At 52.6% G+C, this 27,885-nt stretch overlaps 1 protein-coding gene and 1 long non-coding RNA gene across 4 annotated transcripts in view; one reads left to right on the forward strand and one right to left on the reverse strand.

Annotated features, from left to right (window-relative positions):
• The first annotated feature begins 2,522 nt into the window (after positions 1-2,522).
• The window catches only part of NACC2 (NACC family member 2), a 37,534-nt gene continuing 12,171 nt past the window's right edge, over positions 2,523-27,885 (forward strand). Inside the window, exons 1-2 of one of the 3 annotated variants that reach the window (XM_052668567.1) lie at positions 2,523-2,691; positions 26,895-27,821. In XM_052668567.1, coding sequence (XP_052524527.1) covers positions 26,957-27,821 — 865 coding nt within the window. In that variant the 5' untranslated portion in view covers positions 2,523-2,691; positions 26,895-26,956. Of the gene's footprint in view, positions 2,692-21,663; positions 21,928-24,990; positions 25,668-26,894; positions 27,822-27,885 lie in introns of those variants that run through there. The other 2 variants (XM_052668569.1, XM_052668568.1) reach the window with 2 other exon arrangements.
• On the reverse strand, positions 19,757-22,660 carry LOC128073525 (uncharacterized). Its single transcript, XR_008202750.1, has 3 exons — positions 22,470-22,660; positions 21,963-22,277; positions 19,757-21,608 (listed from the first exon to the last, which is right to left on the reverse strand). It is a non-coding gene; the product is annotated as an uncharacterized LOC128073525 (long non-coding RNA).

The raw sequence follows: 27,885 nt of genomic DNA on the forward strand, positions 1-27,885 counted from the left end.
GACGGCCCTGTGCTGGCTGTGCTGATGCCTTCAGAGCAAACCCCAGCTCCCCTGTCAGGCACATCACACTGCCATGAATGAATAGAACATGTCAGTGAGGGTTTGAGATGCATTTTGCTTTGCAGCTTGCTGACGGTGTGTTAATGCCAGCAGACTCTGTATGGCTGTAATACAGCTGTTGTGCCCTCTCCTCTCATATGAGCACCAGTTACGCTGGAGTGTCAGCTACGTGTGCCATGCAGGGAAGGTTCCTGGCAGCAGGTGATTTTCTCTCCTTTCCAGCCTGCATCGCAGTTCACAGCACAACACAAGAACTGGTTCTGTGTATTGGTACAGACAGATAACACTTCTGCCTCCAAACAAAATGTGTGTTCCAGCTGCAACAAGGTGTCTGAATGAGGCAGCATTCCTGCTCTCAGAGCCCTCTGAAGGTCTAACAAAGCAGCTCTCCTGCAGAATTCCAAACTTGTGCATTACTTCCAGGGTCCCTTCCTGATCTGGCACAGCTCCACTGTGCAGAGATGGCCCTGCAGCACACAGCGAGGGATGAAGACCAGACACATCGGTGGATCATTTCCTTGTGGGGTTTGCCAGGAAGCCACGTGTCCATAAAGTGCATCCACCTTCCCTGGTTTGTTCAGAGGATGGGTGTGATGTTACCTCACCGCGCCTGAGGAGTGTGGTTCAGAGGCATGCAGCCTGTGGCTCCTGGTGTGGTCCTGCCATGCCCTGCAGTTTTGCCTCTGCTGCTTTGCCACACTGCTCTCACTTAGCACATCTCCTGCACGAATGGAAGTGCTGGGTGTTTTATCAAGTGATTTTTTCAGCCCTCAAGCCATTCTTCAATTTGAAGTGCTTGATTAAAAAAAAAAAAAAAAAAAAGCAGCTCAGGGAAGAGAAAGAAAGAAAGAAAACATTTTCGTCAGCCTGAAATCACTTTGCAGACATTATGGAAAATGCTGCCTATTTTGTCTCCTCTGCTCTCCGAACCAATCTTTTGCATTAAATTCAGCACAGTAGTAAATAAACATGTTTTCTCAGGCCCTGCAGCTATAGCAAGCCATCAAATGGTGCTTAAGAAATGTTCCTTTCTCCATCACAGATCATGTTTGAAAAGTCCGTGGCTGAGGGGAGCAGGATGCTCTCTGGGCTGTAGGTGAGCACACATTGCTTTCAATGGGATGCCCTGCACTCATCCCATGGCTGATGGCCCCTGCAGCCCCACTGCACCCATGGAACATGTGGAACATGCTGGAACACGATGGAACATACTGGAGCATGGAGGAGGTGCAGGAGGGCTGACGGTCCTCAGCGAGACACAGGGAGAGGAGCAGGGGGTGTTAACATCTTCATAAGAGCACGGTTGCTTTATGTCCAAATGCAGTTTGGGACATATTTCTCATACATCACTTCAAAAAAGAAAAAAGAAAAAAAAAAGAGATTTTATCTTTTACAGCAGAGGAAATGTGTTTGTCCTGACCTGACACTGTTTTTTAAAGTGTCGAGTGCTAATGAAATTCCTCAGCCTCGAGCAGCTCTGAGCATCCGATGCTGGTTTTTAAGATATGGGGACATTTTTCCGCAGATTTTAAGGCAGCCTCAAAATGATGAATGCATGAGAGGAGAGAAACTTCCAGATCCGAAGAAGTTCTGACACAATCGTGCATGCAAAGCAGACAGAAAGAGGCTCACACTTTCAAGGGGCTTTTGTTTTCCCTTTGAAATTTATTTAGAAGACACGGGGCTAACGCTGCTCGCTTTGATTGCGCAAATAGGTTCACCGATCTTAATATTTGGGGCTTAGAGACACGAGAAAGCAAAACGAGGCTTTTTAGGCTGGGGAGTAACATTTGAAATGAAAATTCGCCCTCCTCCCCAAGTGCCGCATCGGGTAATCCCGCTTTTGTGTGTGATGCTCCACAGGTTTCTGACGGCGGGGAATGGTGCAGAGGATCGGGAGGGACGCGGTGCCCTTCCCGCAGCTCCGAACCCCGCGGGGTCTCCTCTGGGGGGCCGGGGCAGCGCTGCGGGCTGGGGCTGGGCGAAGGTCGGGCTCGGGAGCGCGGCTCCAGGACGCGGAGCTCGGCGGGTCCCGCTGCCCCCCGTGAGCCGGAGCTGCTGCGCTGCGTTCTGTCCTTTGCTACACGCGGCAGGTTCCGCATCGCAGCGGCATTCCGCATAGCAGCTCCGTGCCACCGACACAGCGCGCTTTGAGTCTGACCGTTTCCACCTCCCTGGGTGATTTTTCTTTTTTTCTATCTATCTCCTTCCGTTTCTGCCTCTACAACAATGTTCCGAACGGACCCTTGGTAGCAGCGGGGCGCTGATGCCGCTCTCTCCCACCCAAAGCGCCCCCCGGCCCCGCTCCGAGCTCGCAGCCGCTCCCGCGCCCGCCGCCCGCTGCCCCCCGGCCGGGCCGCCCGTGGTCCCTCCTCCTCCCCCGCCCCTCTCCTCCTCTTCCTCCCCCTCCTTCTCCACCTCCTCCTCCTCCTCCCCCCCCCGCGGCGGGGCCGGCCCGGTGGGGCCGCCTGTCTGCGGCGCCCGGCGCTGCTGGGCGAGGTCAGGGAAAGTCCATGTGAGGAGCCGCTGGAATCACTTCCTGCTGCCGCCGCCGGGACCGCCGCCACAGCCGGCACCGCCGCTAGGCCGAGCAGCGCCGCGCCGCGCGTCCATGGGGCCGGAGCCCCGCAGGTGGGCGCCGCTGTGCCCGGGGGGCTGCGGGGTGGGAACCGGGGCTGAGAGCCGGAACCGGGGCTGCGGGGGACTCTGCGGGACGCGGCGTGCGCTAAGTCGGCTGCTCCTCCGCCCCGCGCTGCGCCCTCGGCAACGCGTCCCCCTCCGGTGTGTCCTCCCCGGTGTCCTCTCCCCATCCTTGCGGCCGGGGTACGGAACCGGAGGCCTGGAGAGGGAGGGGACGAGGAGGTGGGGGTGGGGGCGGTCGGCGGGTGCACGCGGCTCCCCCGGCTGGGGGTCCGAGCCGGAGCCGTGCCCGATGCTGGGCCGGGGGTGCGCGGCGATCTACGGCGAGCGGTAGTTAAAGTGCGTTCGCTGTGTCAAGGACTTCTCTAAACATCTTCCCTGCTGTAGGGAAAGAAAATGACAGCGGTACATTGTGTGCTCCGCCGCGCCGGGCTCGCCCATACGTATTAGCGGCAAAGTACAGAATCACTTAAAGCGAAGTCTCCATTACGTGCTGGGTCATTAATTTGAATATTCACTTGTGTGTTTCCTCCTTTCAGGAGGCATTTGTGAGATTGCGGGCGGCTTGATGTGCTCCTTGCCTGCCAAGTGTTTGCCTCGTGTCCTGCGTTATTGACGCGCTGGCACACTGCTGCACCTTCCCCGGCTGAAATATTAAACAGTAGTAGGAGCTGAAAGCAGTAAACAAAGCTGAATTCCTGCTGCCTTCCCAGGGAGTGCAGGGCTGTGTCATGGGGGCTCTCAGAGCTGTGTGCCCCCGGTGTTCCTGCTGGAGAACCCCCACCCCTCCGTCCCTGCAGATTGAAGGAAGAAAGCGATCTGGGAGCTGCTTATTAGCTGGATGTGTGTCACTTATGGGACAGAGCATACATAACCTCAAGGTGTGGGCAATGCAGGTAACAGCAGTTTGATCTGCAGCAAGGAGCAGGTATGAAATAATGAGGGATCCTGACCTCCTCCTTCTGAGAGTGGATGTCCTTCCAACGTCCACTGAAGGCAGCTCTGGGCACCGCGCGTTCCTTTATTCTCCTGTAGAGGTCTTAGAATTAAGGCTCTGTGGGACTAAAATGGAGATATGTGGATGTTAAAGGGGTTTCTCAGGCTGAAATCTCTAGAAGGAAACTTCCAACGCTTGCTAAATATTTTGGCTTGGTGGAGAGAAAGCAGATTGCAATAAATGCAGAACCAGGTGCTCTGCATGTGGCATCAAGGAGCTGGAACAAGCTGCCCAGAAAGGCTGTGGATGCCCTGTCTTTGGAGGTCAAGGTTCAGGGCCAGGTTGGATGGGGCCCTGGGCAGCCTGCTCAGGTATTAAATGTGGAGGTTGGTGGCCCTGCTGTGGTGGGGGTGGGTTTGGAGATTCGTGATCCTTAAGGTCTCTTCCAACCTGGGCCATCCTGTTAAGGGCAGGCAGTGTGGCACAACTCACACTTCACATTCAGGTGGGCTGCAGAATGGCCCAACGCAGCCTCCCTAAAATCACCACTGGGTCCACAGCCTGGAAGGGTTTCCTTGAGCTTTGCGTAGGCTGCTTAAAGTGATCCTGGCAGGAAAAATCCTCACGTGTTGGAACCCTGCAGAGTTCCAGCGCACCCCATCAGGGCCGGCTCTGCCCTGTGCTCCCCCATGGCCGCTCCGTTTGCAGCACTGCAGAAGAATTGCTGCAGAGAAACCTCCGGACCCGGCTGTGCTCATCCGAGTCAGGATGCAAACCCTCTGGTTCTGGAATGGAAATATTTATTTTAGAGCGTCTTATTATAAAGTCAGATTTCCCTGCCAGGCCTTCGGGAGGGCCGGCGCGGGGCTGCGCGCGCTGCAGATACAGACTTTATTTGAAAGCTGCCTTTATTGACATAATAGCACTTAAATTGGTGCCCGGCGCTCGGATGCGATAGGAGCACGCTTTGTAAAGGATTGTGTGGAACCATTGGGTTGTGGATAAACATAGCAAAACAGCCCTGCGAAGCGGCGATGCGACCGTGCTGCTGCTCTGCTTGGTACAATGCCTGTGTTTAAAAATACCCGGGCCTGACAAAATGGGGTTAGGATGAGGCTTCAGCCACACGTTTGGATTTAGCCCAGGTTTTGTGAGCCGGGCAGCTTTGTAGCAGTGGGCTGGGAGGAATGGGTCCGGTGATGCTGAAGGGCAGAGAACTGAAAAGAGAGCTGTGCTGTCATTGCTTTTTTTTTTTCCTTTTCCTTCCTTCCCACATTTCTTTGGTTCTAGTTGCATTTTCTTTCATTTCATTCAAGCGTTCAGCATGGAGGAAATTAAACTGAACGGCGAGTTCCTACAGCACCAAATGGGCACAGAGCGCTGCGTCCTGCTGCAGCCAGCACGGCTTTGCCAGCACCTGTACCCAGAGCTTCACTGCCACTGGGGCTGAGCTGCTGCTCCTCGGGATGGAAACACCTCTAGGGTGTGTGTCGTGCAGGGCTTTTTTTAATCAAGCCAGTGCAGAAATTGAGAAATAGGTTAAGCATGCTGAGGAGGGTGAGGCTGCTGGTTTTCTCTACCTGACTTTATTTGTGAAGTGACAGGAATTTTGACAGCCTTTGTGTCTTTTTTAGCAAATCAAGTGTCATGCCAGGTTTGCCTGTGGATGAGATCATTTGCAAAATATGCTTCCCAGCTTGCTTCAGGCATAATTCATTGTGTCAACTGCAATTGCTCATTTGCTAGGAACTGTGATTCATTAGCGATTTTTTTTTTTTTAAGTTTGACTTGTTTTTTAAGCAAATGTTTGGAGGCAGAACAGAAAATTAAAAAAAAAACAAAACAAAAAAAACCTACACACAAATAACAAAAAAAACCCCTTTAAATCGTGCAGCGTTTTTACCCACAAATGCTGCTGTGAAGGGAAAACTTGTTAGAACGGCCCGGTCCTGGGCAGGGCCAAGCAGCCCCTGGGACCGCTCAGCTGCGCGGTGTTGCACTCGTTTTTGTCATGTGATTGCTCCTAAATGGGGACAGAGGTAATAATGCTCATCCTGCGGGACCGCCTGCGCCACGTGGAGGCTTCAGGGCAGCGGGACGGACGGGCAGACAGATGGACAGATGGAGGGACGCCGGGCTGGGCTGGGCAGAACGGCACCCGGGGCTCCCAGCACTCACTGTGCTCCTGCTCTGGGTGTTTTAGAGATTTCCCCAAATCAGACTTTAAAAACTAATACCAAAAAAAAATTGCATCTCGGGGACATTTTTATGTTTCCTTTCCCGTGGATGGAGGCAAATATTTCAGTGCATTTTTTTTGCTGTAGGTGGGTGGATGGGGGAGAAATCACTGCTGCTGCTTCAGCAGCCACTAACTCTCCTCCAACACCAAACCAGCACGCGGAGGCTGCACAAATGGAAATACTTTCCAGAAGAAAATATACATATATATATATGTATGTATATATATTTCTAAACTTCTAAGCGATGGCAATCAGTGCTGGGCAGGAGTGGGCAGGCTGTTCTTCCCCATGCAATGGTTTGCTATGGGTGCTGCTCCCATGCTGTCAGGGTGCTCCAGGTCAGTGGGGCGGGCAGCTCATGGCTGTGTGCTGGGTGCTGAGGGGCTGCCCGCCTCCAGGTCTGTCCCTGGAGATGTTCAAGGCCAGGTTGGATGGGGCCCTGGGCAGCCTGCTCTAGTATTAAATGGGGAGGTTGGTGGCCCTGCTTGTGACGAGGGCGTTGGAGATATGTGATCCTTGAGGTCCCTTCCAACCCAGGCCATTCTGTATTTCTGTGGGGCACCCCTATATAGGCTCTGGGGTGAGATCTGGCTCTTCACCTCGCTGCCGACCCCGCAGCAATCCAGCTGGTACCAGGACCTATTAATCATGTGCGAAAGCAGGAGGAGGAAAATCCTCTTTCTTTGCAGCATCCAACCTGTAGCAATCAGGGCTCTTTGGGATCTATCGATCCGGGGAGCAGAGCCAGATGTTTGCCATCCCCGGGTGCCTGCAGACAGAATTTTGGCGGCCGGTCGAGGGGAGATGTGTGCAAAGAATTGTGAGTTAAGGGCAGCAGTGCTGGGGCTTCGTCAGGCTCGTGGGCTCGGTGGCAGCACACTTGTGTGGAAAGGGTCCTGTGTGCCCGTGCCAGCGCTGGCGCGGCTCCACGAGCGCGTTTGTATCATGATATCCACTGGGGAAGCATATGGCAGCCTCGGTTATATATATTGTGTGGGGGCACATATTTTACATGCCAGTTCTCGCTGTCATAGGACAAACATTTACGCTCCGATTATATGAGGCATTAGAAAAACAAGAGCAGGGGTTGGAAATGCCATAATTCCTTGCAGGGATGTCGTAAAAGACGCTGTTTAGTGGTGATACGGCAACGGCAAAATTAAGGGGTGATAATGTTTCCATCCGTTGTGCTTTCAGGGTGCTAAGCTTTGGAGGGATTACGCTTTGAAGAGGTTTAGGATGCATAAATTCACCGCTGGCATTTCAAGGCGCCCCACGTGGAAGGCAATGGCCAGGTGCTGGGGGAAGGTGAGGAGGGAGCATGTACACCATGGGAGGCAGTCAGGGGCTTTGCTCTGAGGTTGCAGGCTGTGGTGCAAAGCACCCACAGAGGGAGGCTCTTCCTGCCCTGCATCCCCCGGGGTGCTTCTCAAGTCTGGAGCCGCCTGCATAGCAGCAAGCCTGAGCAACAAGGAGTGCTGTGGTGTTACCTTTTGTTGCTCTCATTACAAACTCAGTCCTATTGTGATTTGCAGTTGGTTATGTCGCTCTGGTTAATCTCATCCCTTCTCACGGGCTTTAGGGAGCTCCCAAGGAACAGGCTGCAAAGTACAGCTGTAGGTTTTGCGTTGTGTCTGTAGCTGCAGGGTGTCATTTGGTCGCTGCTCTGTGCAAAGAAAAGTTGTGGGGAACTTCATCTTGCTGCTCTGCAGCCACCTCCTCCTTTGTGTGTCCCCCTCCTGGCACACGGGCACAAACACATGCCTGTGCTTAATGAAACATCACCACCTGGGTTTAATTGTCTGCTGCTTAAGAATGAATGTTGCATGGTATTATAACTACATTTTTCCCATGTCTGAAGGCTGCTGTGGCCGCAGCACCTGGGCGTGCAAAGCAAGAGACAAAGCCAGCAAGGTGGGATGAGAGAAGAGATTCTGCTGCTGTTCTCTGAGCCCTTGGCTCCAGTACATCACCAGGAAGAAATGAGATGAATTGCCATGTGCAAAGCACGCCTTCCTAATAAATCTGTGCATGCACTGGTAGTGCTGCCCCCGGTCTCTGCTGGAGCTCAGCCCCATGGGAGCCATGTGCTGCACTGTGCGATGGTAGGGCGGAAATTTTGACACTTGTCTAAGTACAATTTCTACTCTTAATGCATCATTAGCACAGTTTTCTGCCTTTCATTCATCTCCCATTACAGCCCTGAGTCCCGTCTGTTAATTTTGGTGTGTTGATATTTTTGTTGTCAGCAGTTTTGTTCTTTTTTGAAGCCTATAAAACCATTAGTGCGAAAGAAGATTAAAAAGATACATTACAATTAAAATGTTAATGAAATCTGCATCATACAACTTTTGAAACCATTTAGGCATTAATCTTTTTTTGGTCTTATGTCCATTAACTCTGGCGATTCTTATTCCACACTGACCCCTGCTGAGAGAGCTGTGCTATAATTGAATTTAGAAAGAGGGGGAAGGAAAGAAGGGAGGGGGAAAAGCAGTTTGGAAAGTAGAAGCTGGAAAGCTGGCTTTGCTCTGGGGGGTGTCCATGGAGATGAAGCTGCTGCATGTGCACAAAGGGTACAGGAGAAGAACAGATAACTCTTTGCCGTCACAGCCCCGTCTTTCCTCCTTTCCTTCCTCCAAAATAGTGTTTCTGGAGATTAAGTGATTATTATTTTTTTTTTAAAATAGATTTTCAGCAGCTTACACAACATTTGGATGGGGCCCAGAGCACCCCGAGCTCCGGGGCAGGCTAAAGAGAAGGGTTGGCTAATTCACAGGCTGTGCAGCGAGTGGAACAACAGGACTTCTTGACTCATCAGACAGCTCCTAGGAACCGTGCCATGACTTCTGCAGGACTGTGGGCTGTGCGGGGCCGCTCGAGCCCTGCCAAGCCTTCAGACCATCTAGAACACTCTGTGCTGCTCAGCCCGAGCCGTGCTGGGTTTCTGGATGCCTCTTTCTGAAGGATTCTGTATGTTTTCTCCCACATCTTCCGTGGGATGCTGCAGAAGTTTGGGAGCGCCGGTCCTTCGGTGAAAATTGTGGTTCTTGGTGTGGGACGGGGGGTATTGGCTTGGTAATGGGATGGGTGTGCTGCTTAATGAGGCAGTAATGCAGCTCTGAAGTCAGAGGATGAGCACATCCTGATGCAGGAGCTGGCGGGAGGCCGAGGGGAGTGGAGCAGCAGCCCAGCTCATGCTTGTGCTGCCAGCAGGGACTCAGGAAGGCTAAACAGGAGTTTGGAAGCTGAGACTTCTGCAGGGCTCGGAGGGACGGTGGCAGCTCTTTGGGGCTGAGTTGGCGCTGTCTTCGGATCTGAGCTCACCGCTCACATGCAGCAAAGCCTAGATCTTCAGTGTTGTATTTGCTCTTCAAGTGGGTAAATACCAAAATGTATAATGCTGCTGGATTGTGCCAAGTGTTTAGACACAGCCTGAATTTAGAGCTTAAGAACCTCTGTCTGATCCCTGTCCCTGCCTTCCCCTCGCAGCGCCCGTGGTGACATCCATGGGGATGGGTGATGTCTGTGGCTGACACGCTGTGGCCCCTTTCTCCTTGGGTTTCCTGTGCTCTCTCCCACCTCGGAGCAGTGCCGGTGTGTGCAGGCTGGGAACAAAGGCAGCACTGTTGGAAGCTCACTGTGATGATGTGTGGGCAGTCCTAGGCCCAGGAGAGGGAAAGAACAGAGCTGCCCCCCATGTCCCCCAGTGCTGGCACTGAAAGGAAGGCCTCTCTGCTCTGTGTTGCACTCCAGGCTCACAGCACTGGTGGCTCTCATCCCCAGACCACCATGCTGATTTTGGCACGTGGGCTGCTTGCAGATCCATGCAGAGGGATTCATAGTGCTTTACTCCTGAGGGCTGCTGGGCAGCGCAGGGCAGAGCTGTGGGGAGGAGTGTGGGGTGCTCAGCTGCAGCCTCAATGTGCCTTTCAGTGTCCCAAAGCTGTGCAGTCCCTACAGGTCCCCACTGGGAGGTCTGTACTGAGGCCAGGGCACACAGCTGCTGTGGGAGCCCGCTCTGCTCACCCAAGGGGGATAATCTCTCTTCACTGTGCTGATACACGCCTGTGTTCACTTGCTGGGTTCTTGTTTTGTGGGTAGCAAAATAAGAGAACCAGCAAACCCTCAGTGCCTGGCATGGTGCTGGGGACACAGGCTGTGCTGGCACTGCCTGCTGCACTCCTAGAGTTGCTACGGGCAGCGCCTGGGGCTCCTTCAGGGGCACGGCAGCGTTGGTGTAGCGTGGCAGCTTTCAGTGCCGTGCATCCCACCTCCGGTTTCATTGCCTTGTGCTAGGCCTGTCCCAAGAACCAGCTTGAACTCTGCCTCTTCCTTTTAGTTTGGGGAAGGTTAGCTCGGGTTCAAACCGCTGCGATGCGGTTGGTAAGGCTGAGCAGCATATTAAGCATTTAATACAGGAGTGCATTATCTCCCACCCACATCCCCCATCGGATGCCGGCAGAGGGAAGCGCTCCGTGCCCACATCCAGGAGCTGCTGCTGGGCACGCGGTGCGCGCAGCTCCCTCTCAGCCCCATCCTCCTTGCACCCATTGCCACCAGCAGCACGCTCGCTGCTGGCTCTGCACACACAGCCCTACAGCCGGGTGGCTGCCCCAGCCTGGTGGCCGTCCCCAGCCCCACGTTGGCACAGCGCGAGGAGCAGCGCGCTGATGTGCCGTGCCTAATTGTGTTACAGCTCAATTTGCGGAGCCTTGCTCTGCTCGCGCGGTACATCAGAAGCTCTTGTGAAATCTAATGTGCTGTAGCATCGGCGCAGGAAAAAGCTCTGCCTTCTGTGAAGCCAGACTGTTGCAGCGTAATTTGTTTTGTAAGATTTTGAAAGGCGGTGTTGCAATATGTAACAGTAGAATAGTGGGAAGATGGTCAGGTGGTTCTTAGGACTTCAACAGACAGATTTCATGTCTGTGTGTTTTTGCAACACCTTTCTATAAAGGGAAACATAATTTAAAATATGATTACTTAGTGTTGTAACAGTCTTCTCAAACGTTTTTGCATTATGCAGAGATCATTATCAGAGGCTGATATTAACTTGCAAAGAATATTATGCAAATCGCTCTCCTGTTCTTCTAAAAAGAAATTTCCTTCATAATGCAAAGCGTGACAAAAAAAAATCGTGCAGAAGCTTTTGGCAAAATTACATTCAGAAGATGTAACAGTTTTTCTGCTTACTAGCGCAATCCATTTGTGCCTTTCTGCTGGGTTTTTTCGACTCAAGCTGATAAAAGATGAATTTTAAAATCAGGGCTGGGCTGTTTGGGGGGGGGACCTCATACCTCCTGGGTGCAGGAATAGAGGACAGCTGTTGTGCTCAGGGTGGTGGTGACTGGCGACCCGTTGCCCAGGGGTTACAGGTGGGCATCAGTCCTGCACCCAATGATACGCAGCTCTGACCTCCCAAAATCCACATTCGTGGCTCATTGCTGTGGCAGCGTGAGGATCCTGGGTGCTGGCACCAAGGGATGGCATTGGGATGCGTCCCGTTCTGCCCCGTGCTGCCCCAGCCCTGCCTGCTCTGTGTTCCTGAGCATCAGCACATTCCTGCAGGACATCCCAGCCCTGCTGAAGTCATGGGGAATTTACACCAACTCCATCCCTCCTCCTTTTTTTTTTCTTTTTTTTTTAGAAACTGATGGTATCAAAATGCTCCTCCTGATACAGAACGCAGACCCTGCTGGTGTCAGACATTCTGCTCTTACCACAGATGGATTGACCGAAATAGACCCTAATAAATATTGTAACCAGCTTCAGTGACTGAAATATTCACAGGCTGTGGATAGCAGTGAGTTTAGAAGAGGGCTATTCCTTGCAGAACCCCAATTTTTGGGGACACTTCTGGTCATTTTGAAAAACTGTGTCCTTTGTCCTCAAATGTAGGTATTTCTCAATACAAATGCGATTGAGAAAGGTCGTTCCCATTCGGAGGTACGGATTGAATTATAGCCTTGTGAAATGGCAGAGCGTGCGTTCAGCGGCGTGCAGAACGTTCAGACTATTTTTTGCGTCTGGTTAGATAACTCAATATTTTAAAATCAAACCAAACGAGATAAATCAGCTGCGAGCTGTAGTTAGCATTCATCAGGCAACTTAGACTGGGCGCTGGGGCAGCGCCTGGCTCCACCTCTAGCTGCAGGCTTTCCCCGCTGGTAACGGATGCGAATCCTTGGTGATGCTGTGCTGCAGTGCATGGGATCCGAGCAGGATGTGCTGCTGGCTGGGACAGCCCCACTGCCCTGCGCTGTGCCACGGCCCTGCTGAGCCCTGCTGCCCACATGGTGGTAATGGAGGAAGGACGGCGTGCTTTCGGAGCTGCTGTTTGTGATGGTGAATGGGAGCGGCGAGGTGTCGCGCTGTAACCGCGGCGGCAGGAAGCAGTGTGTGATTTCTGGGTTTTTCTTTCCTGGAGGTTTCCCTTTGGTGGAGGAGCTCTGCTGAGCGTTCCTGCAAACCTCTTCCTGCTGTCCCCTTGCAAAAAACGGTATTGCTGCCAAATGCACGTCAAAGAGCATTCAGCCTTCCCTGCTCCCAGCTGGGATGGCTGCATGTGCTCGCTCAGCTCGGGGTGCAGGCTGAGGAATGATGGGAGCTGCAGGAATTTCCTGCACACCCTCTGCCATCGTGCATGAGCTGGGTGTTTGTAGGGTCTGCAGGCCAACCTGGCACACCAGGCCATTTGTTTCTGCTTTCCAGCATTCCCCTGGTGCTTTTAGACTGGTGTGAGAGCTGCCCATCTTCCCAAATCGCAGCCGTGCTGCTGTTGGCCACCAGGCAACTGCCAGGGCTGTGCCATGCCTGTACCCACAGCCATATGCCCAGAGAGGGCAGAGAGAAGTTTGCTCCCCCAAACTGCAGCAGCTTGAGAATGGAACAGCACTCCTGCATACAAATGGCTGCTTTTCCTTCTCTGTGGGCAAAGGCTGTGAACGGAGGCTGGGCAGCACCCTGCCTTGTCCTGGCACTGCTGGCAGGAGAAAAGCTCCTTGGGTTGGGGTGGCACAGCCCAGCAAAAGGCAAGCAGGCCTTGCAACCTTGAGGAGTCCTGTAGGTCTTAAAAGTTTTAATTAAAAACCTGGCGTGGCGGAGGGTGTTTTGTTTTAGAGGGAACATCTTCATTTCTTTTGTAAAAGAATGAAATGAAACCGTGGGTATTTTATTTTATTTTTTAATATTTCTGCATATTTATTCTTCAACACGAAGCATTAGAAAATAATTGAGTAAAACAAAATCCACAAGGCTTCAAATTACCTCCAGCTTAATGTTTTATTTAAGAGGTTTGCTAACTGACATTCCTTATAATGAATTAGGTCACCCGGCTCTAAAGAGCGTTGCGGGTTTCCTCCTTTCCATTTCAATGTGAGCTCTTCCCGTGCGCGGCCGCTCCGTGGCTCCCCGTCCCCCCAGCGTGCAGAACCTCGCTCTAATTACTCTCAATCACACTGGTGCAAATGAATATATCCATGTTTGGAGGATTGAAACTGTGTTGTCATGGCAATCTCCGTAAGGTCATGAGAAACTCATTGATATTGTTCGTCTTCTCTCCCGGGAGACCTCGTCTACCTTGGCCGAGCGATGGGTTGGGGTGTTTTGTCTGATAACTTTAAAGCATGATTTGGGCACAATTGGGCCGAGGGGGCCCTGTGGTGAATAGCACACTTGTGTTCTGAGAGGGGAGGCTGTGGCCAGACCGGTTGGGCGCTGGGGAATACAGTTACAGCGTTTTGGCCGCGGGGCCCCATTCTGTGTGTTGCAGAATGCACAAATAATCCCATTCTGTGCCGGGCGGCTGCGAGTGCTCAGGTGGCACCGGGTGCAGGACAGCAGGCTGGGCTGCCCTCACTTCGTTTTGGGAAGGGGAGAATTAGAGGAGCTGGTAACGAAGTGTGTTCGGGTGGGTGCGTGTGTGGGTCTGTGCTGCTGGCAGCTTGCGCTGGGGGAAAGGCTCTTCGTCTGAAATTGGAGGTAAGCTGAATTAAGAAGTCATCCAAAGCGTGGTTAGTGTGTGCATGAAAGCCTTGTGTGTGCGTGTGTGCACGGCCGCAGTGCAGGAGGGGCACAGTGCTGCAGACAGCAGGGAGAGCTCAGTGCAGGTGCACGGAGCTGGAGTTGGCTTCAGCGATGCACAGGGTTGTGGGTTTGGTTTTGCATCTCTTTGCTTTAGAAAACAAACAAGCAAAAAAAAAACCATAAAACCAGAACTGTATCTTATGGGCAGGGAGCTTCTACTGCGTTCTGTTTTTCAATTTAGTGTTAAAATAAACTCATACACCTCTTCACTGGGGCCGTAATGCAGGCCTTGAGTGTGCTTGTGCAGATGGCAGTGTGCAGGTAATCAGGTTTGAGAGCTTAAGATCCTCACTGAAAGTCAAAGAAATAATTGCTGGCCATGGGACAAAAGCGAGCGCCTGTCTGAGGCCATGTAGGTTGGGTGTTCAGTGCATCTGTGCTGCAGGCACTGGAAATGCAGGGCCAGGCTCAGCCCTACAGCTGACCTGTGTGATGGGCTTTGCTGCGGGTGCTTCAGCTGCTCCCGAAGGCCCAGAGATGCTGTCCCCAGCTGGGGGCTGTCACTCTGATCTGCCTGCGTGGCACTGCGGGTGGCACAGCGTTCTGCAGGGCTGAAAGGTTTCACATTATAACATCGGGTAATTGCTGTAGTTAAGGAAGGGTTCCAAATGTAATTATGAGATGGGTTAAAAAAGACGACCACAGAGCAAGTGAAATTTCAAACTAAAGACTTATCTACGTTTAAAAAAGTCTGTGATTTTGAAACGCTGTCCTGGACCCCAGCGTGGCCCAGCAATACCCCCACACCACGGGGCTCCCCCAGGAGCTCCCTCCGACCCGCTGGGCTCAGGATGCTGTTGCTGCATGGGGCTGCAGGGGGGTATGCAGCCTTTGATGTCAGGAAAGCAATTAATTGCAATTGCTGTAACATTTGCGATGCTTCAGAAGCCTTGCGTTATTCCCCGTGTTGTTTTTGTTGGTTGGTTGCTCAATACAGGCATGTGCCACACTGCTTTGGTGACAGCAGTGCAGGGTAGCCGCATTTTTGGACAACGTTTTGTGACAATTTCTTAATTTCCTGAGTGAGCACAGGGTTCTCGGGCTCTCCTTCCTCTGCCAGAGAGACTATTTGCTCACACAAAGTTCTTCATTGTAATAGGGGAAAAAATCAATTTGATTACTTTCATGTCAGCATGCATGTCTAATGGCTCAGAAGTTATTGCAGCCATAAAATATACAGTATCATTCCTCTCTCACTCTGAGATTTGACAGGATTAATATAGTCAGCATGAAATCTTAGTCATAAAGCCGACCATAAGCGATGGTAAAATTAGCCGCTGAAATCGTCTGCTTATGGAGAGCATCTTCTGCTTTTCCTTCTGGGAGCAAACACCACAGGCTGGGTGCACGGATGGGCAGTGCAGGAGGGCTGTGCTGCTGGGGCTGAGCTCCATGGGAGGGTTCCTGGGTGCAGAGCAGTGGCACGCTGCTTTATCCTTGGGTTTGTGCAGAGCGTTGCCTTTCAGGGCTAAACTTACTTAAAAATTCCATTAAAAAATAACTTTGCTGCACACGAGTAATATTCTCTGAAACACAGCCAGAATGTAATCTTGTGTTGCGTGGGAAGCAATGGGATTGTTTCCCTCTGAGGGTCTGTGTGCCCTGCGCCCACGTGGGGTTGGGTGCAGTACAGTGGCTGCAGTGCCCCCAGCATGGCCACTGCTGGACGTGGGGGGTCACAGTGGCAGCCCCCAAAGGCACCTCCTGAAAGGTGTCTGCAGGATGTAGGAAAGAGGAAAATGAGCCAAAACCCACATAGGATCCTGCATCCCCAAGCTCTGTGTGAGGGTCCCCAGAGCCCCCCAAGCCCAGCAGGACCCGAGGCAGAGCGGGTGCTGGTCCTGCTGGCTGCCTGTCACAAGGCCCGGTGGCAGTTTGGGTCAGCAGTGCTGGAGCAGTAACACACCAACACGGCAGGCAGAGCGATGAGGCCTGGGCACTGCTGGGCTGCAGGCTGGGTGGTGGCACTGGGAGGAAGTGGCACAGTGGGGCTCAGCAGGGTCACCAGGCGCCAGCTGGGCACCTCGTTGTTCTGTGATGCCTGCACACCCCGGAGCAGTGAGGGCAGTGGGAGGGGGGACAGCGAGGTGCTCGAGATGGAGCTGCTGCAACTCTTCCATTTTAATAATAGATTACCATTAGTATCCACCCGATATAACACGTGCCTCATTATTGCTTACTCAGAATAATTTCTCCTTATAGAACCTTGGAACTTTATTTGCTGAGCATCAAATATGCAGCAATGCATGAATAGTTTTAAGACTCGATCCCCTCTACTCATATACTGTGCTTTTTTTTTTTTTCCTTCCCCCTCAACCGTGATTGAAGTCAAATTAACATATTTACCTCCAGAGCTCGTTAAAAAATTCAGGAGCTGGTTCAGAACCGTCTCCCATTGCTGGGTTTGATGCTGGGCTCCCTTTCTCAGTAGAGCCATGCAGACCTTTTGACTCTCAGCCCTGCGCTCCGCTTCCTCCCCAGCACTCAGCAACAGATGGCAGCGGTGTTACTGCCGCCGCGCTCCCCAAAGGAAGCACTTTGTTTTATTTTATTGGCTTTTTAGGACGGGGGAAAGGGAGAGGCAGGGAGAAGGAATGAGTTATAATAAATAACACGGAGCCCTGGTTGCTGTTTCACTCTGCAATAAGGAAAGGTGTTGCAGCGCCGATGGGTGCAGGCTGTGCGGTGCTGTGTGGCCGTGCTTTGCCTTGGTGTATCTGCAGGTGGTAGCTGTTTCCTATAGTGAATCACAAACCTGACTTTTTCTTATATTTTTCTTGTATTTTGACATCTTCCCATGGGGAAAAAAAACCAACAACAACAACGAAACAAAACTGTGTGTGAATGCAGGTGTTTGAAACCGAACCGAGCCTGCTGCTGTATTGCTCAGAGGCTTCTTTCTCCTTCCCAGCCCAGGAGTTGTCCTGCCCCGTGCTGTGATTTATTTCTGAGGCAGCAGGGTCTCACAGAAGCCAAACTGCAGTAATCCCAGTTTCAATGCTCCGTGTCCATGGAGCCGTGCGCTCTGACCATGGAGTGGCCTTGGCCGTGTTGGAGCCGTGGATGGGAGGTGCTGCAGCAGATCTCTCTGCTCCTAAGTTAGGAAGTGATTGCTGCAGATGCTGTTCCCTGAGCAGTGGGTTAATACTTGGTGGTTAGCATGGTGTAGCAAAAAAAAAAACAACCCAACTTATTTGTTTGAGGTTTCTGGCTAATTGCCTCGCAAGTATTGCAGAGCGTTGCGGCAGATTTCCTGGATTTTGCAATTGGGATGGTTCTGGTCTAACTGGTCAGAAAGATTTTCAAAATATAGAAAGAAATGGGGAAAAAAAAAAAAAAAATAGAGAGAAATCGCTCACCACGTTGCTGCAAAAAGCAGAAGGTGCCAAGTGCTCAGCTGTGTGGTGAAGCAGGGAGCAAGGCCAGAGGGGTCAGCCCAGGCCTGGGGCTCCATCTGAGGTGCAGCACCAGGCACCAATGCAGGCGTTTGGCTTCCTGAACGTAGCTCTTCAATATTTTCCCAGGCAGGAAAAAACCATTTGCTTTTCATGCAAAACATATAAATCTTGGAAAAGTTCCCAAAGTTGGGTGTTTAACTGCTCAGTTCGGTGCAGTCTGTGGAAGAAGAGGGTTTATTGCCATGCATTATTTTTATTTTTCTCTTTGAAAGGAGGCTGAAGTGTTTGCGAGGCGGATGTTTCCAGTGCTGGGGATGACCAAGAGCAAAGAGAGAGCCAGGTTTAGAAGGGACAGCTTCACCTCACCGTGACATAGGGTTGGTATGGCTGCTTCTACTTAGATCCATAGAGTCATTTGAGTTGGAAGGGACCCTTAGAGGCCATCTGGACCCACTCCCTGCAATGCACAGGGACACCCACAGCTCCACCAGGTGCTCAGAGCCCTGTACACTGACCTCATGTGTCTGCAGGGATGGGGAACCATCACCTCTCTGGGCGCCCCGTGCCAGTGTTTGTGTTAGGAATTGTATTGAAACCTGCCTGGTTGCTGGTTGCTCTTTTAATCTCGTTTGCTTGTTACACCTGTGCTCTGCTCCAGCTGAAGTCCCTCCCTGGGGCCTGCACAAATCTGACTGCCTCTGTCCCAGCCCCAGGCTGGGAAACTTGCTCATTGCTTCTTGCCTCACTGCTGCCTGCTGAAGGCATGGGCAGTGCCTTTGCCATAGCAGTTCTGTTTGTGTGCATGGGAGGGGGATAAGGAGGGGCAAGGAGGGACCCCCAGCCCCAACAGCACCATCCTGCAGCACTGGGACTGCCTGCAGAAGGATCCCTTCCTTGTCTCTGCATTGCTCCTTCTGCTCACCTAAGATAACTGCACAATTACACGTATACAAGCATATAGGGCATAGGATTTTATTGTTGTTTTTTGATTAGATGGCTATTTTTGAAGTGCCCTTATATCCTGGAAACCACAAATCTGACCATCTCCCATTCTCCCACCAGCACCTTTCCTGCTCGACCCTGAGCTGCTCCTGCATCCCAAAGGCAGGATGGCATGGATGCTGGCAGTGAGGACCTGGGGCATCCCGGTGGCACCGTCCCTGAGCCCCATCCCCACACCTGTCCCCATGCCCTGACCCAGTGCCATCTTGGTGCACTCCATGCAGGGACAGGACAGGGGGAGCAGCAGGGGGAAGTTTAGTGCTGCTATCATGTAATCCCGCCGTGAATCAAAGCAACTTTTACAAAACAAGATTCTCTCGCTGTTGCAAAAGAGCTTTGGGGAAATCTGGTTTTTGTGGTTAAGGATCTTAGTCTGATGCACAAGGAAAATTATGTGTAGCTTTTATTTGGCCCAAAGGATTCTTACAACATTATCCGTATTTCCTTTAATTTGTGGGATTTCTAGTAAATGGGCTTAAAAATAGGTCTGGGCAAAATGCCAGGGTACATATGAACAGCAAAAGGAAAGCTCTGCGCGCTGAGCGGCTCACTTTCACTTCTCCCTCCATGCCAGCTGCATTAACTGGGAAAAGGGAGTAAACACTCACCTTTTGGGGTTAAATGTAATTACCTCTCTGGAATTCTTTGGAGGTAGATACTGCAGAAAAGATGCATTTGCTGGGTAATGGCACACACGCAGTGTTTGTGTTGAGCAGGCAGTACGGCAGGGGAGGGAGCAGCGCTGGTTGCTGGGCTGGCAAAGGGCTGGGAGCCCTCCAGCAATGGGGTGGTGGTGCAGGGCAGGAGTGGGGCAGAGCACAGCAGTGCTGGGTGCACGCAGTGTGTGGGGTGTGTGGTTCTGGGAGCCAGGAAGACCTGAGTGGGTTGGCCCCATAGGCAGCGATGTGGGAATCACCTCCAGCATCTCCCCTGTGCACGGAGCTGGGTGTGCTGGGGAGGTCCCAGCTGGGCACTGTGACAGCTGAGCCCATCCTTCAGGCTCACCCCTTCATGGGTAAGGTTTCCCTGAGACCTGCTTTTGTTTTCCAAAGCCTGCAGTTGAGCTCACGACTGCGTTGTTGGTGCAGGTTTGGCTGCAGGCTGCTGGTGGGGACCCTGCTCCTAGAATAGAGTCATCCGGCTGCACCTGCTTAGAAAGCCTTTTGGATGTTCTTGTTAAAAAATAATTGCTTTGGGGTTGATTTTCATTCTTTCTTTTTTTTTTTTTTTTTTTTTTTTTAATGTTTTAATGGCAGCAAAGAAGCAGCAAATTTAATATCTTCTGTCTTGGCTGTGTTGTGATTTACATTTGATTTTAGGCATAATTAGAAATGCAAGTAGAGCGCTTTGTGTTTTACCTCTGCTTCAACTATTTATGGCATGATATGCAAATGGAGCAAGCTATGAATATTAAAGATCAGAGCATGTTACAAAGTACCACTGCCTTGAAGGAGTTGGTAAGGGTGCAGGCCAGGTTCCCTTCTCTGCAGGTCAGTCCACGCCACCTGCTGCAGTGCCATCATCGACCTTTCAAGGTGCTCTGCAGCACCAGCAGGGAATCTTCAACGTGTCTCACGTGCCAAAATGGAGCGGCTTCCTATGAGTGCGAGCCCGAGGGAAGAGATCTTGCTGTTCTCACTGCTTAGACCTATTTACATAGCATTATTTTGGGTTTGTTGACACATCTGAAGTCGCGTGGAGAGCGGTCTTGCATTCTGGGCGGTGTGGGGCTGGGCAGTGGGGCTGTGTGGCTTCAAATGGGGCTGCGTGTGCAGCAGGACGCACTGGGGGTGCAGGGGATGGGCTGTGGGATGCAGTGTGTTGTATATGGGGAGCAGGGAATGCCCCGAGGAGCAGTGTGCTTCTCGCCTCCGAGGGATTTAAATTACAAATTTTGACAGAGAAGATTGTCAGCAGTATTCAAAACAGAGCAGGAATTCTTTTGAAATGCCGTCGAGCTGCGCTGCAGCAGTTGGGAAGTTTGGCACGTGAGAATTTGGCCCAGGAGCTGCTGCCAGGGCTTTTTGTCCTTTAAAACTCAGTTCATCTGTATGCAGCGTCCCGCACTGCCCAGCACAGCGCTGGGCTCAGCATGTGAGGCTGCTGGCCTGTGGGGCCGGGGATCCTCCTCCTGTAACAGCCACAGATAGCTTTATGCTTGTGCGTCAAAGAAAAGAAGGATTTGTTGGTGCTTGTGGCCACAGGTAGAAAAAACAACCAATAAACCAAATAGGGATTTGGAATCGACTTGTGATCGGCTGGATTATTTATCCGTAATCGTTAATTGTACGTCCTGTTGGTGGGCTGACGTGTGCTCGTTGGCATTAGGCTCAGTTCCATCTGCAGCATCACATGAACATGAGCCAGCAGTGTGCCAGGGTGGCCGAGGAGCCAGCAGCATCCTGACTGGTGTCAGAAGAAGTGCAGACAGCAGGAGGTGATCGTTGCTGTGCACCTGCAGTGCTGTGTTCAGTGCTGGGCCCCTCACTGCAAGAAACACACTGGGGCTCCAAATGTGTCCAGAGGTGGGCAGGGGCTGCGATGGGTCGGAGCACAGCGCTGTGGGGAGCGGCTGAAGGATCTGGGCTGAGTCAGTGTGGAGGAGATGGGCTTCAGGGGAGACCTCATCTATCCTACAGCTCCTGGAAGGAGGTCGTGGTGAGTTGGGGCCGGCCTCTGCTCCCAGGTGACAGCGATGGGATGAGAGGTGATGGCCCGTGGTGTGCCAGGGGAGGGTCGGTTGGCTGTCAGGGAGCAGTGCTCCTCAGAAGGAATGGTCAGCACTGCATAGGCTGACCGGGGGTGGTGTGGTGGGTTGGGAGTGGGCTTGGGGGTCCGTGGGGGATTTTCTGACCTCTGTGATTCTATGGAAGGCTGGCATTGGCTCCGCTGTGCAAACTTCATGTGTCTGCTCAGGGGCTGTGGGTGCACGCAGTGCTGTGGGACTGCAGTGGGGCGAGGGGCTGGGACCGCCCTTCAGGCACCTCCAGCCCCGCAGAGTGCACCTTCCTTATCTGCAAGCTGATCTTTCCATTAAGGATCAAGCTCAGATGCAATTGTAGCTTCACTTTAGAGAGCACTAAAAGTTTAATGTAGAAACATTTTCCTTCGCCAGAACTTTTTGGCAGCGTCGTTCCCTGATGCTAAAATTCCTCCAGAAGCTCCGGAGCTGCAGAGACGCACTGCCCTCAAAGGGTTAATGACATCATCCCGACTGCTTTTCCTTTTTAAAGCAAGGAGACAAATCTGCAGGCGAAAGTCATTAATCGGAGGCAGAAATGGAAGCAAAGTTTCCCTCCCCTCTGCAGTTTGGTGGCGGTAGGCTGTGCAGTAATTGAAAAGTAAGGCAATGGAATTATCGGCTCCTGTCCAAACGGAGCACGACTTTTCTTTTTTTTTTTTTTACAACCTCCATTGCATCAGAACTCGGCAGTATTCCTGATGTCCTCATGTGTGTTACTGCTGACTCACAGACTAACTTGCACAAGAAGAAAAAAAAACCCAGCAGGCAGCAGCTCCACCATACTAGGTAATGAGCTCTCGCAAGGAGCGGCGCTGCTGTGCTGTAAGCTCTTCTAATTGACCTTTTAAGATATTTACCTTATTTTAAGGCTCTCCATTCCGGCGTGGCGTGGCGGCAGGGCTGAGCCATGCATGTTAGGTGCTGCCGCTCGGCTGTTGTGTGCGAGGAGAATGCAATTCAGCATGACACTTGGCTTTCTGCTGCGTTACTGCGGGCTGCCTTGGGATGGATGCAGGAGGCGCGTGCTGCAGCAGAGGCGGAGGGGCTCCGGGTGCTTTCTGCTGCTCCTCGGGGTCACCCAGCTGCTTTGTTAGGTTGGAACAGCCCCGAATTCTGCAGGATAGTTTGATTTCCCATCCCTGCCTTTCCTTTACCCCTTTCCCTGTAGCGAGCTGCAAAAAGAAAGAAGAAAAAAAAGAATAATTCCTTGTTGCTTTTTCTATTCTTGCATGTCCTTGCTTGAGAGCACTTTAAAGCAGCGATGGGAAAAAAAAGGAAAACAAACAACGAAGGAGTGGACGGTGCCGGCGGTGGCACGGCGAGGTGGGAGCTGCCCGGAGGGGTGACCCGGCGCTGCCACTCACCTTGCAGCAGCGCGGAGCTGCGGGCATTGGGAGCTGTGTGCCGCCGCTGCCACCAGCACTGCTCTGCTTCCCCTGCTGCCTTCCAGCAGCCTGCTCTGTGCACGGTGCTCCTCGCCCAGCTGTGCGTTTTGCCTCGCTAAGCCGGCAGGCTCTCACTGCTGCGGGGCTCGGCGCTGCTCCCCGCTCGCTGCTCTCACTGCAGGGCTGTGATTGCGGTGCTGCAGCACAGCTGCTCCCCACCCGGCCCTCGGCTGGCAGCCCCTGCCCGGCGCAGGCACTTTGTGTGACCCGTTCCCTTCCCATCCTGTCGTTACAAGGGGGGATGCGGCCCCAGCCCTGCAGCTGCAGCCAGGCTGGCGCTGAGCATCCCCATGGGGAATCCTGGTGCTACAGCACCTCCCAGCTCCAGCCCCGCAGCCTGAAGCCCAAGGATGGCATATTCTTTACATTACTTTTTTTTTAATTTTATTTTATTTTCCCTCCCTCTTAACCTCTGCAGAAGAAAAGAGGGGTTCCTGTTACTGCCGGGCTCCCAGGGACACAGCTTCACCACTCTGTTGTGCCACGAGTGCTCTGTGGCCTATGGGGACATAGGGCAGGGACCCTTTGTAGGGCTCTTCTGCCTTTTTTATGCTCTTTGAGCTTTTTCTGTTGGTGGTGGTGATGAAATCTCCAGATCTCATTGTAGGCTGGCTAAGGAAAAGATGATTTAAATGAATTATCTAATTATTTCTGATTACTCCCATGGGAGCTCTGATGCCAGCATCGTATTCCGGATCGATGCCTTTCTCTTTGCCATTGGTTCACCCCGACCTCTCAGGCCTCCGAGAAGAGAAATTCTTCAGGGCCGAGCGATCCTGCACAGAACCTGAGAGCTCACAGCACTGCACTGAAATGTTGATGAGCTCCTTGTGACAAAGGCTGTGACTTCTCGGGACCATGCAGAGATGCACCGTTCCTCCTGGCCTGTATCAGAGCTCAGATAAGAGGCTTCCATTGGAAAACAAAGCGATGTCTTACTTTGGTTGTCGCGTACCTCGCATGATTCTTAAACACTTACGGGGTGTTCGGATGGAATCGGGTTTTGCCCAAGGTTTCGTGTTGGCAAGGAGCCACTCGCTTGTTGTTTGGTGGGAGTGGTGCTCCCAGTCAGTTTGGTGCTGTTTTGCCCCCCCAAAAAAGGAGGAAGAAAAAGAAAAGAGGAGTTTTTGAAGTTAGACATTATCACTCGTGTTGCATCCGTGGTCTGGTCATGGTGCTGACTTGTGGCTGTTGGTTGTAGGGATGGGAGGTGCAATGGGAACAGATTCTGCTTGTTCTTTAGGACTGCCTTGGCCCTATTTATTTGGCTACCAATAGTCCTGCCATAGGGAGGCGATGGAAAAGAGAAGGGAACAAAAAAACAGCGCTGGGCTCCTCTCAGAGTCATTTGGGCTTTCAAAAGCTCACTGGGATTTGCCTGCAATCCTGGGTAGCGTATCCAGAAACCGGCTCGGTTTTGGTGACTTTTTGAGACGTGGTTGTTTGCAGAGCAAATTCTAAGCAATGTGAACAATTCCTGTCTATTCGACCAGTTCTGACCCCGCTGTGTGGCACATGGGAACCCCATCGGTGCCTCCTGGTGCTGAGGGCACACTGGTACCCACAGCTCTGTGCTCTGAGTGCGGTGAGGACAGCTGGGTGCGCAGCAGCAGCTCGCTGCCGTTCTACAGAGCAGAACTTAATGCCCCACGCAGTCACTGGGGCAGAACTTAATGCACCAAATAGGCACCAGGGCAGGAGGTGTGGAGTCATGTGTGCAAAAATGGGGAGGGGTTGAGCGCGAGCTCTGCAGCCCGTGTCCATTCTCCCCATCCCATCCTTGTCTAAGAGTGCCATGGCCTTTAATCTCCTAATTTTTCCCTGCCTGCGACCGTCTGAGCAGGGCCATGGAAACAAATCCTAGGGCAGTAATTGGAATAAAAACGCTCTGGGTAGAGAGATAAGTAAGCAAAGTAAGGCCCCACCCTCTTTCCCAGAAAATAGCACCAAACATGCTCAATAAACGCGAAGGTAATTTAAAATCTGAATCCAGGAGACAATGTGACTAGGATTTCATTACTTAAGCAAATGGATTTGCTTTTAGTGGATTCAGCCACAGACTGAAAGAAGCTTTCCCCAAGGGGTAAACATTTTTCCTGCATTTGAAAGGCTTTCTTGTATGTTATGGGAGGGGGGGGGGGGTGAGAGGGAGGTGGATCATGCCTGTGGCTGCCCATAGAGCACCTTTATTTCACACTGACCCGGGCTGTCCCTTCGGGGTGGTGGCACTGGGGTGGTGTGGGGTGCAGAGCTGCTGGGACCCGGTGTGGGATAAATGGACTCGGGGTGCTGCCGTGTGGGGTATTGGGCTGCAGGATGCTGGGGCTCGGTGTAGGGATGCTGGGGTGTGGGGTGCTGGGGCTCGGAGTGGAGATACTGGGATGTGGGATGCTGGGGGCTCAGTGTGGGGATGGTAGGGTGCTGGGGATCGGTGTGGGGATGCTGGGGTACAGGATATAGGGATGCAGGTGCTGGGTGCAGTGTGGGGATGCTGAGATCAATGCGGGGCTCAGTGTGGGAATGCTGGCTGTGGGATGCTGGGCTCACCGCCCCTTCCCCAGCTCGAGGAGTCACCAGCAGCAGTGCCAGCGCTGCAGACTGTTTGGAATAGTTTAAATGCTTTGACACTCTGGATGTACTAGATGGCAGGGGAGGCAGTTTACAGCGTAATTCATATGCAAAACTGCACTATAAATTTAAAACCTGTCTCAGTTGCCGTGGCACCACTAAGCATTTCATCAGCATACAGTACAGTATTTCTGCCATCTTTGTTTGCATTGCAGTGACTCATCAAAAGTCTGTCTTGTACCAACACTGAGAGCATTCCTCTGGCACTGATATTTCTCTGTTTTTAAAGCTTCGGTTTGAAACTGGCATTTACTTCAGGTCCCTAATCAAAGGGCTCTATTCATCGCAGAGAGCAGCCTGAATGTTAATCTGCATCCGGCCTATTCATTTAGATGCTATGCACTGCCGTGGAGATTTGACTTGGTAAGAGCTTGAGCTCCAGCAGATAGAAGCAAAGGGCTCCGCGCTGCTTTCCTCCCCCGAGCGCTCGGCGTCCCCACACAGTGTGGGGTGAGAGGAGGGCAGGGGACCCCCGGACACGGCTGGAAGGTACGTGCCCTGCTGGCGGGGGGGCCGCCAACTTCCTCGCTCGGAAGGCTTTTATTGAACCGTGCCGATAGAATGAAATTGGCTCCGAGCGTTCCCTTTTCTTCCTGTTACCCCGTGGCCTTGCGGATAGGACTTTTGTTGGGTTGTTGTTTTTTTTTTCCCCCCCAGCACTGGGAACAGAGCAGCTCTTTGTGGGTTATTTTCTTTTCGGAGCAGATTTTTTTTTTTTTTTTTTTTCCCCAGTCTTTCTCAGATTAACTTCAGTTTGGTTTTTTTGTTGTTTTGTTTTTTAAAGTGATGTTCTCCGGAGCTTTCAGTCCTCCTTAACCACAGTCTGTACTCAGCAGCATCGGTGGCAATTGGGATTTTCAGTTGTTTTTGATCTGCCGGACTGCTGCATGGAGCCCTGGGGGTGTGGGGGGGTCCTGGGCTCTGGCTGTGAGCTGCTGAATGCGCAGTGCTTTGCTTTGCCTTAGTTGTGGTGCACAGGAGGCACTGATGCTGACCATCTCAGCTTTGCGCACCGGCTCCACGCTGCCATCACATTTATTGAGGATGTGGGCAGCCCCGAGGTACTGCAGGTGGGGGCTGCCCTGGGCCGGGCCGGGCCCCCCGCCCTGGGCTGTGCTGTGGGGTCTGCGCCCCGGCAGCACCCAGCGTGCCGCAGTGTGTGAGATAAGCGGTGTTTTGTTCGGGGCTCGTTCTGTTGAGAAAGGGTTTAACTGTTGAAATGCTTCCTCTTTCTGGCGCAGACGGGAAGGTTGCTTTAGAAAGTGCTTTGAGATGGGAGCACTGACGGAATGCCGCCTTTATCTCGGGCAAAATGGCACTTTGCTTTCTAAATGTCTTTTCTGTAGTTTCAGCGTAGCCGGCGGTGGTGGTGGTGCTCCTTATATAACGCTGCCCAAGGTCTGTCTGCTCTCTGTGCGCTTTGCTGTGCTCTCTTCTCCCATTATGGGTTCACATTTTGCTGTATAAAGTAAACCCCCGGGGGAATAAATCAGTGGGGTTTATTTAAACAGACCGCAACTTTAAGGAAATGTTTGAGTTTTGGAACATCCCTCGCTGTCCTCCATGAGCGTTGCTTAAGAGCGTCGATAAGCGATTTTATAAGGAACTGCTTTGCTGCGTTGGCTCCAACCACGGCTTGGAGCCTTCAGCGTTACCGTGTGCCTCCGAGCTGTCTGAAAACACTGTTTCTCTCTCCCTGCCTTCTCCCTTTTTCAGATGTGCCCTACTTTGGATACCCCTGCATTGAATGCCTGAGGAGCTCCGGCGGATCCTGAGCCATGTCGCAGATGTTGCACATAGAGATTCCCAACTTTGGGAACACCGTGCTGGGCTGCCTGAACGAGCAGCGCCTGCTGGGGCTGTACTGCGATGTCTCCATCGTGGTGAAGGGCCAGGCCTTCAAGGCACACCGTGCCGTGCTGGCTGCCAGCAGCCTCTACTTCCGAGACTTGTTCAGCGGGAACAGCAAAAATGCCTTTGAGCTGCCGGGGACGGTGCCCCCTGCTTGCTTCCAGCAGATCCTCTCCTTTTGCTACACCGGCAAGCTCACCATGGCGGCCAGCGAGCAGCTGGTGGTGATGTACACGGCGGGCTTCCTGCAGATCCAGCACATCGTGGAGAAGGGGACAGACTTGATGTTCAAGGTGAGCTCGCCCCACTGTGACTCTCAGACCGCCATGATCGAAGACCCCTCCTCAGAGCCGCAGAGCCCCTGCAACCAGCTGCAATCGGCCTCTGCGCCCTACGTCATGTCCCCCTCCATGCCCATCCCGCTCCTCACCCGGGTCAAGCACGAGAGCCTGGAGCTGCCGCCGGCCGCCGTGCCGGGCCTGCCTGCCAAGCGGCCCCTGGAGCCGGGCGCACGTGATGGCCCTGCAGGAGCAGGCCCTGCTGCCGGCCCGCTGAAGCTGTCGCGTGTCTCCTACTATGGGGTGCCCAACCTGGCCTCCCTCCTGCCCACCGTGCAGCAGGTGCAGTACTCGCAGGGGGAGCGCACCAGCCCCGGCGCCAGCAGCATCCCCACCACCGACAGCCCCACGTCCTACCACAACGAGGAGGATGAGGAGGACGACGAGGCGTACGACACCATGGTGGAGGAGCAGTACGGGCAGATGTACATCAAGTCCTCGGGAGGCTATTCTGGTAAGGAGCGCTCTGTCCTTTGGTTTTCCGCTCTCCACGAGGTTTTGCTCGGTCCTTCTGCACT

Source organism: Tympanuchus pallidicinctus, unplaced genomic scaffold (assembly GCF_026119805.1).
Source record: "Tympanuchus pallidicinctus isolate F22 unplaced genomic scaffold, pur_lepc_1.0 scaffold8, whole genome shotgun sequence".
NCBI classification, from domain to species: Eukaryota; Metazoa; Chordata; class Aves; order Galliformes; family Phasianidae; genus Tympanuchus; species Tympanuchus pallidicinctus.